At 40.2% G+C, this 18,791-nt stretch overlaps 1 protein-coding gene across 1 annotated transcript in view; it reads right to left on the bottom strand.

Annotated features, from left to right (window-relative positions):
• Positions 1-18,791, bottom strand: part of Pamr1 (peptidase domain containing associated with muscle regeneration 1) — a 74,596-nt gene that overhangs the window by 1,985 nt on the left and 53,820 nt on the right. Inside the window, exons 7-9 of the mRNA XM_013019579.1 lie at positions 6,823-7,035; positions 4,447-4,513; positions 967-1,199 (exon numbers count right to left, since the gene is read on the bottom strand). Of these exons, the coding sequence (XP_012875033.1) occupies positions 967-1,199; positions 4,447-4,513; positions 6,823-7,035 (513 nt within the window). The remainder of the gene's footprint in view (positions 1-966; positions 1,200-4,446; positions 4,514-6,822; positions 7,036-18,791) is intronic.

The following is an 18,791-nucleotide window of genomic DNA, read 5'->3' on the forward strand; positions in this document are numbered from 1 at the left end:
GGGTAGGGTAATAACAATGGCTTCATAGGGTTGTTGAGAAGACCAAATAAGATGTTGTATATAAACATTCAAAATACCAGGACTGTCATCATAAACATGGCCACAGTGAAGAAACTGTATTGTTCTTTCACATAGAGAATGGCTGGATACATGCAATACCCTATTCCAGAAACAGCTAGGTATCATCTGAATCATCATCATCATAGCCACATGAAATAATTACTATCTTATTTACGTAATAACAACAGTATAATTTACATTATGGCATAATGAGTGTGAAAATGGAGTTGAGACAAATTTACCAACAGACAAATCAGCCAAGAAGACATGGCTAGAGGCGTCTGGTACCTTTTAACCCCTTCCCACCTGGTGTTTACTGCTGTCTCTTTTTTCTCCTAGTAAATATATCAGAATTATCCACAAGAAATTATATCATTGAGATTTTTTTATAGTACTAGGATTTGAACTCAGGACTTCATGCTTGCTGGACAGCTGTTCTACCGCTTGAGCCATGACCTGGCTATCTTTAGTTATTTTTCAGGAAAGGTCTTGGATTTTGGCCAGGGGTGGTCTCTGACTGCAATCCTCTTACCTATGGCTCCCTGTGAAGCTGGTAGCACAGATATGAACTATAACGCCCTATAACTATAATTAACGTTTTGCCTAAGCTGGCCTTGAACTACCATCCTCCTGATCTCTACCTTCTTACTCGCTAGGATTACAGTCATGAGCCACTCCACCCAACCTTGTCTATTGGATTTGATAAGTCTGTTTCTCCCGGATAGTAAGTTTAAGCCATGTGAAAGAAGCTTTTCCTGTGGAATGTCAGATCAAGCTAAGGAAAGCAGTGGAGGACCATTCCTTTGGACAAAGAGAATTTCCCCAAAAGTCTTCAATAGGATGAATGGATTCTTACAGACAGCCTTGGAAAACAGAAGATGCTGTAGCTCAAAGATCCTGACTCACTTGGGATGCAAGACGGAGCCCGCCCACTCCACTTCCCAGTCTGCAAGCATGTCCTCCGGCTGCTGCCCAGGCGACGGTAGAAGGGAGAGATGCATTCATACTGCAGCTGTGTGTGTAGATGCTGGTACCCAGCAGGCAGATCTCCAAAGGGAAGGGCCGGCTTCTTGGTAGCAGCATCCTGCAGTTTCTGCTTGCTGAAGGCTGATGAGTATAGCTGATGTAATGGTGTTGCCCTGGGTCAGGGCACAAGGGCCCAAAGAAAAACAGGGCAAGAGGCTTTAGCCTTACTAAGCCCCATGTAGACACTTGGTTATAGAAGAGAAAAATGCCTACCTCCTTCTCTGTGTGTCTCTCTAAACATACTTCACCTGTACCATTGAGCAAAACCTTCACACATCAAACTTTTTATTCCTCCACTCCCATCTTTGTCAGCTTTTTAACCCCCAGGGTTCTAACTAAATTGCATCTGACATAATAACAACTCTCCACACATATGCTTTGCACACACACACACACACACACACACACACACAGAGTGAGAGAAATTTAATTGCAAAATTAAACAGCAAAAGCAAGTTAATTTAAGTGGGAAAAAAACAGACACATTTTCCCCCTCCAAACATTATCATAATGGGCAATATTAGAATTGACTTGAACTAAACTGTGTTGATACAGTAGCTTGATTTAGCAATTAGCAGATGTAATTAGTTCACCTCAGAGAATAGAACTTTCTCTCTGAGCCCACTGATTGGGAGAAATATGAAGTGTTGTATGTAAATGTGGGAGGGTGTATCAAATGAGCCCTAAAGTTGAAACCCCCAGAGACTATTTTCAGGGGTTCTTTCGAGAGGGGTACACATGTCTATTTTCTTACAGCATATAATGGCTGCCAGATGACAAGTCAGAATTCCTCTAAGAGTTAGTGTCTTCATCCCTGTTTAATAAATAGAGAAAGGGAGCCCAGTGGGGTGCACAGATGATCAGAGGAACACAGGAAATAAAATGCCCCCCATCCAGAATGTGTTTTGCAGGCACAATTTTCCCCCTGCTCTCCCTAATATCAGCTTGGTATTGGTGTAAGAAATTTATTTCCTATATCTCAACCATACTTGGCTCAGAGCAAATATTCCATCCATATTGATTTCCCTTGGCATGTTTATATGCAGGTTTACAATTCTGGGAGCTTTGGAATTTGCAAATAAGACTATCTCTTGGCCACTGTGTGGCCAGCACTACCATTGGAGGCTGTCCCATTGAAGCTGGCTACTAGAGATAGGCATATCCCCATTTAGCATCTGGTTTTCCAGAAATATGCTTCAAACCAAGTTTTAGGCTTGTTTTCTCATTTACTTGAGATGCCTGACACCTGGCCAAGTAGCCTTTCACTAAAATTGCCTTAACCAAAGGAAGGCCTGAATTCTTCCTCAATAGCTCAGGATTCCTTTACAAGACATCATCAAACTAAGGAAAAGCAATGGAGAGGTGTCCTTGGGAAGAATAGGTAGAGTCTACTTGGTGGAAAGTACAGCTTAGGGAAACCACAAAGACAGGAAGTCAAAGGGGAATCTGTAGTCTATCAATAATGTTTGCTTGCATGAAAAGAGGAAGACAAAAATGGACCAGAGTCTGAGGAGAAGTGAGAAGTGGATGGATATCCTTCAATGGGAGGCTTCCAGGCCAAGTGTAGCCTCTGGGATTCACTACTAGTATTTCTAACAATAGCTACTCCAACTGCTGAGTGAGTCTATGGACAAGGTGCTTGGCTAAGACTTTCATTTAAGGCTTGATGTCTAATGCATAAGGACCAAGCAGCCTCTGAAGCTGGATAATAAATTCATTTCCTGGTTTCCCACTTTCTTCTTACAATGTGACCTTGAGCGAGTTGTTTAAATTCTCTGAGCCTCAGTTTTCCCATATGTAGTAAGATGAAAATAAAAAGGCAATAATTATAACACTCATCTCAAAGGTTACAGTGAGGATTTAATAAACAAATGCACATACATAGAAAAGCAACTGGCTCATTACACATATGTAATATGGGTTCGCTATCATCAGTGTTGCAAATAATCTTTGCAAAAATCTCTGAGACTATTAAAATTACCCTAGCTTTTCAAAAGGAGAAACTAGGGCTCAGCAAGTCCAGCAGCTTGCTTAAAAATATCCAGGACTAAAGAGAAGCAATAGCAGACCTTGAACCTTTGTCAACTCATTCATTCAGTAAGTCTTTTTTGAATGTCTTCTATGTGGTAGGCTCTGCTTCAGCCACTAAAATGTCAGCCTGAGCAAAGTAGACAGTGTCCTTGTATTTGTAGCTTTTATATTTGGGGGTGGGAAGATCCAAAGTGAACAGAGAAATACCCACTGTGTGTATGCATGTGTGTCTTTCTGTGTAGGGGTGTGTGTGTGTGTGTGTGTGTGTGTGTGTGTGTGTGTGTGTGTGTGTGTGTGTGTATGAGAGAGAAAGAAGGAGAGAGATAAAGACACACAGAGGGATATGGACAGAGAAGCAAACAAGCAGAGCCAAAGAGAAAGACATGGAGAAAAGGAGAAAGAGAGACAGGGATAGACACAGAGACAGAGAAGAAGAGGGAAATACACACACACACATGCACACATGCACACACAGACAGAAAGAGAAAACAGGGGGAGAGAAATGCTAAGGTGGAAAGAGAAGCATGAGAAAGGCCAGAATACATAGGCAAATGGAGTCAGCTTGGCATTTTCTTGCTAAACAAGTCAGAGAAGGTATCTGTCAGGAAAGAAATGAGAAGAGAGCTAGAGGAATGGAGTTTTTAATTCCCTATAATGTCCAGACAGAAAGAGCCACAAATATAAAGTTTCCAAAGCAGAATTATGCTTGAAGTGATACAAGAAAACCTAGGAGTCCCAGGCAACTGGTATAGCAAGAATGAAGAAAAGAATGTAGAAGGTTTGAGTAAAAATAGGCCTCTTCTTTCTCTACTAAAGGGTCACCACCGCTGTCATCTCAGGAGGAAACATGGGCATACCTAAAGACTACCATCATCTGTCATCACTTCTGGTCATTTATCTTGAGTGCCTGGGCTCCACTGGCCTGCCTCATCTAGTTACAAAACCATCTTCCTAAACTATAAGCTGCTGGATTCAGTAGGAGGGCCAGCTCCTAGAAGCTGTCATAATAAATATATAATAATTTCAGGAAGACTCAAGTATTAGAAATCCAGTTCCTCAAAGACTATCAGAAAGTCTTGCTTCTTACCAACCATCTACTTTCCCACGATCCAATAAAACTTGTATGTCTTCCAAGAGTTGCTACCTCTCAGCCAAAGGCAGCTGGCTAATAAGCTTCCATCTAACAAGTTCCTTTCTTTCATGACCAGTTAGCACTAAATGTCCCTAAGAAACCCCAGACTGTCGTTGGCCAAACACAAGCAGAGAAAGGGGACGGGAGAGGAAATACTGATTATCCTTTGAAACAGAGGTCAGGTATTTCTGTCTCACCTTGATTGAACTTGCATCGGAAGAACTTTCCTCCTCACCAGGTCTGAGATCTTTGGTTCTCGACAGGCTACAGAAGAAAAACCAAACAAACAAATCAAAACTCTCACCTCTGAGTTTCCATTTCTAGAGGCCAGGTGCTTATTTACTCAGTCTCAAAGGTAAGACATGGCAACCAAACACGAACAGTTCACTTAGCAAAAGAGCAGATGCCCTGACCCCTACTATATGCACAGAACATTTTGAAGACAACGCTGAAAGGCAGCTCTACACAGGTGATTGGAATGGTGTCTGTTAACAGATTAGGAGCATCTGTGTTTGGGAATAATATTAGTGAACTTGGTCACAATAGAATAAGATTCAAAAGGAAGATTCTGAAATATAGGCCATTTAGGGATTTAGATGGTTCCTCATGGCAAACCAGACAGGAGCATCGATCACAGATAAATCTCAAGTCTCTGATATTATCCTTTCATCCCGATGAAGGTCCTTTAGCCATGATGAAGGACAATATGAAGCCCAGTTTAATTTCATTAAAGTCTCTCTTTTTCTATTCAGAAGTGAAAAGGGATCCTTCCCCATTTCACTTTCCCAATCAAGCAGCCAGTATTTGTCTAATTAGCAACTTAGAGTACTTTGGTTGTATTAATTTGTAAGAGAACAGTTGACAAAAATCTCCAAGGACATATGTAACACTGTACCCATACTTAATGAAATAAAAAAAAAACAACAAAACATCAGCCTCTGTGCTGGTGGAGATGAAAGTCGCTTCTGGCTAAAGTCTAAAGTGATTTATCCCTTTCATTTCTTTCTTTATTCTCTTTCATTCCTTTTCCCATGATTCGGGTTGTTGACAAACAACCAGAAGAGAAAGTAGAGGGTAAAGGCAATTATCTGGATAATCTAGGACAAGAACCTGATTTTCTTCCCAGTAAACAGCCACATCATTGTGACCTGATCCCCAATACAGGAACTGCTAACCTGAAGCTATTTGCCAGTAATTAATGCAGTAGGAAACTACTCAACCCCACTGCCATAGGGAGGTATACAACTTCCTTAAACAGAATTTCACTCTTCTGATTCCAATCTACCTTTTTAAATTTGCTTCCTAGCTTTTCTCACCTGCAGCTTACTGCGCAAGTCTTTCACTTCCGCCTACATCTCTTTTCTTTTCCTCTGTCTTCAATCTGGAATACCATACCAAATCCTTTTTCACATCTTTAAATCCTTTCCAGTTTTCCAGACTAACCTCAAACCTACTTACTTCATACAATGATCTCTATTTCAGAAATGCTTATATCTCCTTCCCTGAGCTACTTCTTTGGTTAAATGTTTGACTGTTTATTGTATTTGTTTTTAGACATACAGATCTCTAGACATGCTTTAGACATCTGTATGTCTAAAAACAATCTGTGTGTGTGCATGCATGGATACCAGGGCTTAAACACAAGATTCATGCTTGCTTGGTTTGTATGTTCATGGCTGGTGCTTTATCTCTTGAACTATGCCTCCAGCCCAGCTCTTTGCTAACAAATTGAAGATGGAGTGTTATGGACTTTCCTTCACTAGTTTCAAACCATGATCTCAATCTCCTCAGAAACTAGATTCCAGGCCTTAGTCTCTTGAGTAGCTAGGATGACAGACATGAGCCACCAGTGTTTAACTTAATTTTTAGGCCTCTTAACATCACTAGCCTCTCCCCACAAAGGTATGATATATCTTTATTTCTTTTATTTCTCTTAATTTTATTTCTCACATGATCTTAATATTGCATGAGACTAGATAAGTGTAGCTAAATAAAGGCTTATAAATTCTGCTCTTGGGTTTGCATATATAAAACTCAGGCCTGTCATCTTTTCCACACTGTTCTAATAACTAGATCATTCTTTTTCTTTTTTTTTTGTCAGTCGTGGGGCTTGAACTCAGGGCTTTGCAGTGCTTTCCCTGAGCATTTTTTGCTCAAGGCTGGCACTCTACCACTTTTAGCCAAAGGGCCACTTCCAGTTTTCTCGTGGTTAATTGGAGATAAGCGCCTCATAGACTTTCCTGCCTGGACTGGCTATGAACTGTGATCCTCAGATCTCAGTCTCCTGAGTAGGTAGGATTACAGGTGTGAGCCACCAGTACCCGGCTCTGTCCCACTCTTGGTCACTTCAAGATGTTGTGATTAGCTTAAACAAGTACTCCCGACATCCAGAAAAAAAGAAGAAACAAACAATTTTAGGGATGGTTTCCAACCTAAGAGTTACATAGGGTTCCCAGGACAACTTAAGCAAGACAAGCATTTTTTTCCAAGGGTTTTAGAGCATGCGTGAGAGTAATCAAAAAGGATGGTGATCCCATCTGAGTCTAGAGAAGCCAGAAGCATCCACAAATTACCTTTTATGCAGATGGGCTGTTTCCCTGACCACTGTCCATTCTGCTGACAGGTCCTTTTCTCATCGCCACTAAGAACATAGGAGTTGTTACAAAAGAAGGACACAACAGTGCCAATCTTGGCATTACGCCCATTTAGAAGCCCAGGGCCTCCTGTTATTTTCTTGTATCCGTTGACTGGACCCCCAAGGTCTGAGCAGTTTCTTTCTTCAAGAACTAAAAGTGAAAAAGGAAAAAAAAAAGATAAAGAAGAACTGTTAGGGGTTTGAGTTATCCAATTTTAGAAGAGAATCTTTTCACATTTTATTGAATTGAAAATGCAGTGAGACAGACTGTGAACGGTGGCACCTAGAAGAATTACCAAGAGAAATCTCATAATAGAAAATGCATGTGTTGGGCATGTCTTTCCTTTGTTTTAATGATTTACTCTTACACATTGAGAATGCTTTCATTCTAAATATAAGTAAATTTGACACTAAATCTGCCTCTCATATGAGCGTATTAATTTCTTCTCTCAAACTGTGGGAGCTTAGCAAGCCTGGACAAAATAAATACTTCACAGGGGTTTTAGTATCAATATTCAAGGGTTAGTGTTTTGGAGAGTTGTTATAATATCCCCTTGGTTTCTTAATACTTGGAGAACTAAATTAAACTATTATGCTTTCTGTTTATCTTGTATCCTGAAAGTTGAACTGAATAGGAACAAGAATGGATATATAAAATGAACTCTGATTTTACATTTCATATCCAGAACACAATAATAAAGTGTGCTGAAGCTTTAGTTTCAAAACAAAACAAAACAAAAAACTAGAGGAACTAGGCACCAGTGCTTCATGCTATAATCCTAGCTGCTCAGGAGGCTGAGGCATGGAGAATCAAAGCCAGCCCAGGCAGAAAAGTCCACAGGACTCTATCTTCAAAAGTAACCAGCAGAAAGCTGGACTGGAGGCATTGCTCAAGGAGGCTCAAGGGTTAGAACACCAGTCAACCATATAAGTGGAGTGAGCCCAAGGCCCTGATTTCAAACCCCAGTACTTAAAAAAGAATCAATAAACAAAAAACTACTAGAGGATAATACAAAGGCAGAGATATAACAAAGTTCTCCTAGTCCCCAAATTATAACTTTCCATCTGTATACTTAATATTCATTTCAAAGGTAATCTATTTTTTAGCTCCTGTTGAAGAAGCTACTTAAAGTAGAAATGTATCACCAGCTGTTCTGATCATGGAACAAGATTTTGGATACAGTCTGGAAATATTCTGTCAGGTAACATGTTTTTCTCAAATATATTATGCCACCATAAGAATTTAACCTTTAATTACTGAATTTAGGTACCAATCAGTAACTGGGTCCTTTGACAGCCTCCCTGGGCTGTTTTTCATCATTTCTTCTAAGATACAACCTCATCCCTATAAAACATTTCTCATTGAACACAATTATGTATTTGACATCCTTTTCTTCTTATAAGTGTCTCAAGTATATTACAGGTAATCTATGTGCCTGCCTCTAGGCAAGAAAAAAGAATCTCCATTCAGATAATACCTGTCAACTGTTTCAGAATTTAAACTAAACTCTTCCCTGTGTTATGCGGCAAGGTTTCTATACCCCACCTCATGGCTTCTTCTCCCAGGCTGCCAATGGACCAAGGTGCAGAAGATCAATCATTCCCTATGTGCTTTAGGGACAGGAAATAGGAGCAATTCCCTGGAGATGGGGGGAGGAGGGGGAGATGAGGTGAATCCAAAAGTTCTATTTTTAAGTGTTAAAAAAAATCAGACTTCACTGAGCAAGCTGCTTAAAAAATACTGAGATGGTATGAAAAAGGCAATGCCTATTTTGATGCTTTGAGTGGACTCAGAAAACCTCAGTGCTATATTTTCAAGGATGACTCCAGGATGTGAGAAGAAGAGCAGAGAAAGCAGGGCAAGTTGCTTCCATAATGGAGCTGTATTCTGTGACAACTGACTCAATCATTTCTGAACATAGAGCCCAGAAGGTCACCACTGAGACCCAGAGACTGTAATCAAAATCACAGTTTAGTCAACCTGCAAGGTTTTGATTGTTTTTCTAATTTACTTTATTGATGTTTTAGAGGTGATATGCAGTAGGATTACATTTACATACATCAGGTAATAAGTACATTTCCTTTCACATAGTGTCATCTGTTCCCTCATTCTCTCCCATCTCCACCCACTTAAAAAACGCAATTAGTAGCCAACATAAAATGGGGATGTCACTTGGCACCCATGGCTTATGCCTGGAATCCTAGCTATTCAGGAGGCTGAGATCTGAGGATCACTGCTCAAAGCCAGCCCAGGCAGGAAAGTCTATGATACTCTTATGTCCAATAAAACACCAGAAAATCGGAAGTGGCTCAAGTGGTAGAGTGCTCGCCTTGATCTGAAGAGCTGAGGGACAAATGCCCAGGCCCAGAGTTCAAGCCCCATGGCCAAAAAAAAAAAAAAAAAAAGATGGAGATGTTTCACACAAGAATATATATTACTGACTTCTAATACAATTCAGAACTCGAACAGAGGGCCTACACTATCACACAGCAATGATAACAGGAGTTGAGGGCTCATACAATCCCTACCACTGCCTGCCCCTACAAGAATCTATGGCCAGTTGGCCTATCAAAGGCCATGGTTTATGTCATTCAAGTGTCATTTTTTAAATTCATTTTGAGCTTCGCTCATGACAAAAATAAAAAAAAGATTGAATAAAATTTAAGACCAGTCCTGTCATACTGAGAGAAAAATGAACTACATTTGAGCCATGTCAGGCTCCGAAGATAAGAAATCCTTTCTACTGATGGTTTGAGCAGATAAGCCTGAGAGTTGAGTTTTTCTCCCTTCGAAAGAAAGCACCTCTATAGTGTGAAAGTTCTGGACTCCCACATGTGATTTGCCATGTGCAGGGTTTTCATGGAGGGTCATATGTATATGATTTAGAACAATGCAGGTCTTTTGCTTCTCCCACTGAGGAGACTCCAAAAAAAAAAACACAAAACCTAATGTGGCAAGTTTGTTGATAGTGTGTTCAAGTCTTCTTCTGTCTCCATCCTGATTTTGTCAGTTTGGTTTTTTTTTAATCATCACTTATTGAGTTATAGATGTAATAAAATTTCATTCTGTAATGGTTGATTTTCCCATTTCTCATTTGAGTTCATCAGCTTTTACTTCACATATTTTGAAGCCTAACTTTAGGTATATACACAATTGGAATTGTTATGATGAATTGAACTCATAATGCAATGATAATTTCATTATCTTCATAATACCGTTTTCTCTAAAATTTATTTTGTTTGACTATAATATACCCATTCCATATTCTTTGAGATTGGCATCAACATGTTATTTCCACTTTGTGTTTCTCTATTTCTGTCTTTGTATTTAAAGTACATCTTTTCTAGGCTACTTGGAGCTTACTCTGTCTACATTCTGAAAATCTCTGCTTTTTAATCTGGATGTTTAGACTATTTATATTTAATGGTATTGGTATGTTTAAGTCTGTCATCTTTCTGCTTGTCTTTTTGTTGGCCCATATTGACGTTTTTGGAATAATTTTTCAATTCCTTAAAAAGAAAGTAAAGAAAAAAATATTTGAAATATAAACACCTCTACCCAGGGTTGAGAGATACTGTTACCATTCCACAACTCTTATTATTATAATCTGACATTTCTTAAATCAGGTCACACATGTACTTTCCATACGGTTATTTCTCTATTTCTGACCCCTCCATACAAAGCTATGATTAAATCACCAGTGCAGCGTGAACTTGATGAAATTTTAGAATGGAGAACTTTTACTTGGTTTTAAGTTAGTGCTTATGAAATGTGATCAGGATAGAATCAAGTGATATAGTTCTAAGTTAGGTACCAATGACATGTAAAATAGACTGAATGCTTATGTTCCCCAAAAGTTCTATGTTGAAGCCCTAACCTCTAATGTTGTGGCATTAGGAAATAGTCTTTGCAATGTGATTAAGTCATATGGATGGAGCCCTCATGAATAAGATTAGTGTTCTTATAAATGGGAATCCAGAGTTTTTTTTCCCTCCCTCCTTCATCCATGTGAGGACACAGCAAGAAGGGAGCCATCTATGTACTGGGAAGCAGACCCTCAACAGGCAAGACTTCTGGCACCGTGACTTTGTACTTCAAAGCCTCTATAACTATAAGAAATAAAAGTGTGTCGGGGGATGGTATTCAGCTCCAGCTAAGATAGAAGACCACTATATGGCTGACCACCAAAAAAAAAAACACAGACAATTGAAATAGATTTGTAAACAACATGACAATGTATCAATCTGATACTACCCAAAAGTATCTATGCTAAATATGTGCATGGAAATAAAAGATAAGATGGGGAACTTCAGCCTAACACTGAAAACTTAGAGAAATAACCAAAGGAAACATTTAAAACTGAAAACAATAATGACAAATGGAAATCTCTGTGTGGATGAGTCTAGCAGCAAATTGATACAGCTGAAGAACATCAATAATCTGAAAAACAGCTTCAAAGAAAAATTGTAGAATAGAGTTCAAAGAGACAAAACTGTGAAAATGCTCAGAAAAATGTAAAAGGTAGGAGAGATACAGGGAAAGAGTAATAAGTACATATTCATCAGCATCTCAGAAGGAGAGAAGAGGATGGACAGAAACTAGGAATTAAGAATAACAGCTGGTATTTTTTCTTTTACTGCTGAAAGATGTCAGCCTACAGATTCACAAAAGCCTGAGCTACATAGACATAAGGAAATTCACATAATTTAAAATAGCCAGGGTGGGGATATCTAGAAAAACATACCTTAAAATAATTACAGTCATCAGCTTTGTTTTTATTACATTAAGATTTATGTTTTCACAGTTTCTTTCAAGTCTTGCATCATAAGATGTAACCTTTTGTTTTGTTATTATTTTGTCATTACTTTTTGTTTGATTTTTATTATTTCTTAAGCATGCAGCAGAATTACTTGATCCTCTCTCATCCACCAATACTCTCTGTTAAGCATCTAAACCTAGAATTCTGTCTTTTGCCCTTTATTTTTCTCTGCCCATGCAAATCTCTTAATCTATTGTACAATCATGCAATAATATAATTTTCCACAAAATAAGTATAGCTTCTAGACTCTGGTAGAAAAACAATGTTTGCTAACATGGAATAAATATTCATTCAAATAATCCTTTTATTTTTTTTCTCCTGTGTCAAGAACACACACGTGGTAGGTACTCAGTAAATATTTATTCATGGGGAATCATTCATTCTTCTTCTTAATGTACTAGGTTCTGGGAATTCAACTCCCCAAGCTTTGTTTATCTCATCTATAAAACAAAGTAACACCTACCTGGCTGGGCTGGTGTGAGGAATAATTGAAATAACACAAGGTTTCCCTTTCCCTTACTTTCCTTGGTTTACAAAGGATTTAACTGCATTTAATAGTTAATTCCCCAAATTTAATACACCCTAAAGAGAAAAATCTCAACAGCTTATTATTTAATTCTTGCATCATGCAAGAGTCTTCTTCATTTTCTAGGCTTTTGGTAATGTTCATCTTTGATGACTTTCCATCACTGGTGTTCATTCAGATTTCATGGTACCAACCATGGTATATATACACATTTATATATTCTATCTTGCACAATAAAGCTTTAAAATTACCTTCCCATATCAGACAGCCATTGGTCATTATTCTTTCTCACTTTTGGTACTTTCCAAAGTTGCATTCTCCCTTAGGATGCTTTTGAAGAGAATTCTAGAATTTGCTCCATCCACCTTTGTCTCCCCCAGTTAAGACATATTCCTGGTGGGTGGACAGGGCCATCTGCATCCCTTCAGAGCTGATTCCTGTGGTTACATTTGAAAGCAATCTTTTCTGTTATTGTTCCTATGTGCTCTTTTTTCTTTATGAACCTTTACATCTCCCCATGGGAGAGAATCATGATTCTTCTGTTTGATTTGTCAAGAGCTTTAAATGTTTCATTTCTCTTCAGTGAAATGTGTATTTTCAGGAAAAAACCCAATGAGAGTTTAAAACATCTGCATCTCTGCCCTGAAGCCCCATCAGGCTTTTGCTTTTGCTAAATAAAATATTCCATGATTAGTAACAAATAGCACATTGCCATGTTACTTTGGGGACTCTGCCTGGGGATGTAATCATACTGAATTTAGCATGGCACTATGTGTTTTGTCATGAACAACAACAACAAAAACATCACTGAAGGTACATTGAAAGAATATTTATCCTTGTTTTTTGTTTTTGTTTTTGTTTTTTTTTGGTCAGTCATGGGGCTTGAATTCTGGGCCTGGGCGCTGTCCCTCAGCTCTTCAGCTCAAGGTGAGCGCTCTACCACTTTGAGCCACAGTGCCACTTCTGGTTTTCTAGTGGTTCATTGGAGATAAGAGTCTCATGGACTTTCCTGCTTGGGCTGGCTTTGAACTGTGATCTTCAGATCTCAGCCTCCTGAGTAGTTAGGATTACAGGTGTGAGCCACTGGTGCCAGGCTCCTTGTTTTCTATCTAAGGGCAATTGTATCATTTACTGTATGGTTTACTATGATTCTACTTTCCAAAGGCACACCTGATGGCTTTGTCCTGTAGCCAGTCCCCCCTCTATCCTTTGCATGCCCAGAGTACCTATCGCTTAACTTCTCTGTGCATGCTTTGCTGCTGAGGAGTACAAACTCTCAGAGGGCAGCCCTGGGCATGGGTTCACACAAATGGTGAGCGGATAAATACCTTGATGTCTGTCAACCAACATTCCACCCCAGGGTTGCTTATAATGAATGATTGATGGATGTAGAGATATCAAAGCCCAATTCCTGTTTTTTTAAAGAGGGAATTTGCACTCCCTAGAACCCCAGTGCAATCAGCCTGAGTTTGGGAGTTTAGTTGCAAATACTCTTGCTTGATTTCTTCCCTTACTTGCCTTGCTCTCTCAACTCCCCTACTGGCTGATCCTAGAAGTGCTTTCTGTAATAACCACTTGGCCAAAAATACTGGAGTTGGGGGTCTTTTGCACCCTGGCAGCAGGAGTTCTAACGCCTCCCATCCTGGTCCTGCTGAGATTGATAGGATCCCAGGAAGGCAACTGCCTTTTAGCCCTGGACTTTGAGCCCTGCCTGCCTTTCAGCACTCCTGGATGGTGAGGAGATCTGTAAAAGGATGATCCCCTGGGCAGCAAGAGTGGGTTTCTGCTTCCTTTCCACTGCTAGGCCACCCCTACCCTAGTCAAGCTCTTTCACCAGAAGGGATCACGTTGCCTGAACAATGGGATTCCTCACGCTGAATGGTGTGTAGATCTACAATCTACCATCAGAGGACTGTCACAATTTGGTGCTATAACCACAACTGTTTTTCATAATCCTGGGGCAAGGAGGAGGCGCCAACTATGACTAATATACTGAATTTTCATAAGCCTGGGTATTGGAATCAGATCTAAGTTGATGTAAGGCAAATGAAGTTCTATTTTTATCTCCCCTATCGGATTGGCACAGTAAGAGTCAGATAGCTGGGATGACTAGGCTGGAAGTCTGATGGCGGAGACACGAGAGAACACGTCAGGACCATGTCTTCAGGAAAAGTTGTGCGTCAGTACATGCTAATTACCTACTGTCCTGTGCCCTCTGCTCAAATCAATGGCATTGAATGCATTAAAAGGAGGTCCACATGCCATGCCTGGCCCACAGAGTGGGCCTGCTTCCTCATCCCAACAATCCCCAAACCCAAGCGCAGATCCCAGTCCTACAAAGACAACAGATTCTTTATTAACATTTTTTTTCTGTCGGTAGAGTAGGCTTAGTAGAGTAGGCTTAGAATGAAATTAGGCTTAGTAGAGTAGGCTTAGAATGAAATCAACCATGTTTGCATCTCTAGATGGAGTTGGGTTCACTCTTTCCTTCCTTCCTTTCTTTTTTTCCTTCTTTCCTTTTTTTTTGTTGTCATTCATGGGACTTGAACTCAGGGCCTACGCACTAACCCTGAGCTTTCTTTGCTCAAAGCTAGTGCTCTACTACTTGAGCCACTGCTCCACTTCTGGCTGTTTGGTGATTAACTGAAGAGTCTCACAGACCTTCCAGTCTAGGCTAACTTCAGACCACAATCTACAGATCTCAGCCTCCTGAGTAGCTAGGATTACACATGTGAGCTACCAGTGCCCAGCTATGGGTTAACTTAAAAAAAAATCTGCATCCTGTCCTTTTTATTGTTCTTGTTCTGCTTCTAAATTATTTCAATGATTATTACTTACATTTGCTTTGACTTCAGAAATGGTTCACTGTGATGTACAAAGCTATGCATAAAAACATACATTTCTTTTGGCAAGTTTTATGATAATGGAACATTTAGGAAAGTCAGATAATCACAGCTGAGTAAAAAAGTAATTCGGGTACCATTCTGCCTCTTTAGGAAGAGCTAGATTTCAGCACCGTGAGTTACTGAGCATTATTACAGCAAAGGAAATGGGTCCAAAGTCACCGAAGTTCATTCACCCCAGAGTGAGCTGGTAATAGGGGCTGTGAATGGATGGGTGTTAGTCTTAATTCTTAGTATATGCTTGGTATCTACTCATTATCACCCATCACCAAAATCAAGGAAACAACTTGTGACATGATTTTGGTTCTGTTTAGAGAAGGCATTAACTTTCTCACTGGGGTTTTGTTCATTCTGGAAACCTGACTTAACCGGAAGCCAGTGCCCAGAGACAGCCATCAGATGGCCTCTGACCACTTTTTCCTCCTCAGCTTATATTTGAATTTGGTGCTTCTGGATAAAATCAAATATTAATTTAGTCCCATGAAGGTCTTCGCCAATAAGGAAATAATGATACAGCTGATGATGTGATTCCCCACTGAACTCTTTTGATCCCTTTCCAACCAATGGCATCCAGCCCCCCTGATGTTTTCCAGCCCTCTGTGGGTGTGAATGAGACACAATCCATGTGAAATTATGCTTGGATTGCACACACTGCTATTTATTCATCCAGCAGCAATTTGGAGGCTGAGGCTTACAATTAGCTATTTGATCTTAATCAGTATTGTCTTGGGCCTCTGGTACACTGTGTCTTTCGAGCACTACTTTTCCGGTGTTTGGATGGCCTATTTAATTAGACAGCTGAGACTGCCTGCCTGTGCCTAAGAGATAGGTCAACTTTGACAATTTTTCAGTAAGTGCTGGCCATTTTGTTTCTTGTTCAGGATCAGCCTGGCATATCCCCACTTGACAGAGTTGATAGGTAACCTACATAGGGGTAAGAAACGTAGCCATCCTACAAGAAGAAAAGTAATCTAAGTCTTCTTAGAGTTTTCCCAGCTCTCAGAAGGTCTCTGAGTGAGCTCCAGGGTTGGGAATAATCCTGGAAGATATGTCCCCCAGTGGTAATCAGAGTCAAATTTTTGGATTTATAAGATAAAAAGAATTACAGATGGATAGATAGAAACCTGAAGAGATGAAAACAAGAGATCTTTTTTTCTTTTCTTTTTAAAAATTTTTATTTTTTGGTGATTCTGTCTTCTTTTCTTTATGTATGGTATATTTGCATGTATATCTTCAGGAGGGTGGGGGAGGAAACAGAACTTGAGGGAAAAGGGTGAAAAACTGGAGCTCACTGGACACTGATGAAAGTGAACTAGACAACTCATGGGTGACACTGAAAGGAAGGGACTGGGAGAGAGTCAGGGAAGAGAAGACGGATAAAATAAAAGAACAAAGAAAATAAATGGTTACTATGAAAATGTCCTGAGCCCAATCGTTCTGTTGTTTTGCCCTAAGAATGAGAAGAATAACCTTGCAAAGAGGGTCCTGCGCTGCTGAGAACGTTGGAGTCAGGAGATTCCACAGTACCTGGTATAAACAAGTACCAGGCATGGTGGCATATACTTGAAATCCCAGCACTATGAAAGATAAGGCCGGAGGACTGGAAGTTCAAAATCATCCTGGCTGCCTCCAAATGATCCGCTGCCTCCAAACAACAATAAAGTATCTTCTCGTCACCATTACCACCAATACCACTATCAAAGGCCTTATGAGAGAGAGTTGTTTCCCAGAACCATGTATGATTCTCTCTTCTGCACTAGAAAAGATCAGGATTGTTCTGTGGCTCTGCCAAAAGGAGGGAACAAAATATACAATGTGCAGCCCTGCCTTATTTCCCTAGTGCCTGGTACTTAATGGTTACTAGAAAGGGGCTGGATGAAACTATGAAGTAGAGATGGTCAAAGCACCACAAGAGAATGTGAGCTCAATTAAGTAGATAATGCCATGCAAAGCACAGAGCCTGGGTTATATTAAGAACAGAGAAGCTGGGCACAGTAGTGTACACCTAGAATTCCAGGACTCAGGAGAATAACAGAGGAAGGTCATGAGTTTGAGGATAATGTAGATTTCATATCAAGATCCTGTCAAGGAGGAGGAGGAGGAAGAGAAGGAGGAGGAGGGAGGAGAAGGAAAAGGAGGAAGTAGAGAAAATAGTTGGCTATTACTGCATTTAGTAGGTTAACAAGATGTACTGGATTTTACAAAGAAGCTTTCCTCTTCTAAACTGAGGGAGGAATAGGAAAGGAACCCTCTGTTGTCTGGCTTTGGTGCCTCTGTCCAGGGTCTGGAGTTCATCTCAGGGCCGTGATGGCAGAGAAGCTTATTTCTATCAGAAGTTAATTCTGCTAGCTCTCACTGCTCTGGGCTTTGAGCTCGGTTTCCTCTGTTCTCAGTGGGTACATAGCATGTCCCAGCTCTAATGGGCTACCACTTAACCCAAGACCCAAATACAATCTGCCTCATGCATTAAATCGTGCCTCCTGACTTCATATGCCAAATCTATCTGTCCTGCCTAGAAGTAGGCAGATGAGTGCAGAGCAGGCTAAGCATGGACTTGACCCTTCCACACTGTGAGGCGTTCCATCCCATTTTTGTGGAGGTGGTCAGGCTGAGGAGGACAGCTCACAAGGCCTCACCTGCCTTGCCCTTACTTGGGAGGCAGACTGCTCATGCCAAAAGAATCTGACTAGCAAAACATGCCCCTCACATGACAACTTGACATACCTTGTCAAGCAAGAAACAGCTTTAGTGAGGAGGCCACAGAATTCTGCTAGAACCTAGCAGAATTCATGACACGATTTCATTTGGTCTGTGAAGATTCAGGCTCACCCAATAAGAATTGGTCCAAATGAAAAGAACATTTTTTTTTAAAAAATCGTTTCACACACACACACACATATATACAAGATTGGTAACTATACAAAAGTATCTTCTAATGTGTTCGTTGGCAGATTTAGTTATTTGGATCCGAATCTAATGGATGTCATCTTTATGAACACACGAAGAAGGATGTCAGAGATTCACTTCCATCTTAGGCAGGGTAAAGAGATGGGAATCCTGGGTAATGCACCGCAGTGAGCAATCTGCCAGCTCAGACTCCACTGGGATCTGAAGGCTCTGTGTTACTAAGTGCTATGGTAATGACTATGGATCTCCAGGACTATCCTCTATGAAAATCCTATAATCCTCAATCCAGAAGCCTAAAACTGAATTGCTTCTTTTCTTTTCCCCCCATATTATGCCAATAAAAAATACAAACAACAAAAAAAAATGATGACCTGAAGCCCATGACTCCAAAATGACCACCAGGGAGTAGACAGACATCCCATCATGTGTTAGATGAATGACTATTGAAGATGATCAGATAATGGATTGCTTTGGGCAACTTTCTCTGTAGTATTTAAAATCTTACTCGTGTATCTGTTCTAAGAACCCCTCTTCCAAGTGGTCCTGGCTACAAAGGTTCACCAATAATCATGCCCCATGAAAGTATCATCTCCTGGAACCCAGAATTTCCTTATGACAATGATAATGTCAGTATCTAGTTAACTTGGTTTTTTTGGTTGTGGGGGCTGAACTCTGGGCCTGGGTGCTGTCCCTCAGCTCTTCAGCTCAAGGCTAGCACTCTACCACTTGAGCCACAGCACCACTTCCAGCT

Source organism: Dipodomys ordii, unplaced genomic scaffold (genome assembly GCF_000151885.1).
Source record: "Dipodomys ordii isolate 6190 unplaced genomic scaffold, Dord_2.0 Scaffold46, whole genome shotgun sequence".
In the NCBI taxonomy this organism is placed as follows: domain Eukaryota; kingdom Metazoa; phylum Chordata; class Mammalia; order Rodentia; family Heteromyidae; genus Dipodomys; species Dipodomys ordii.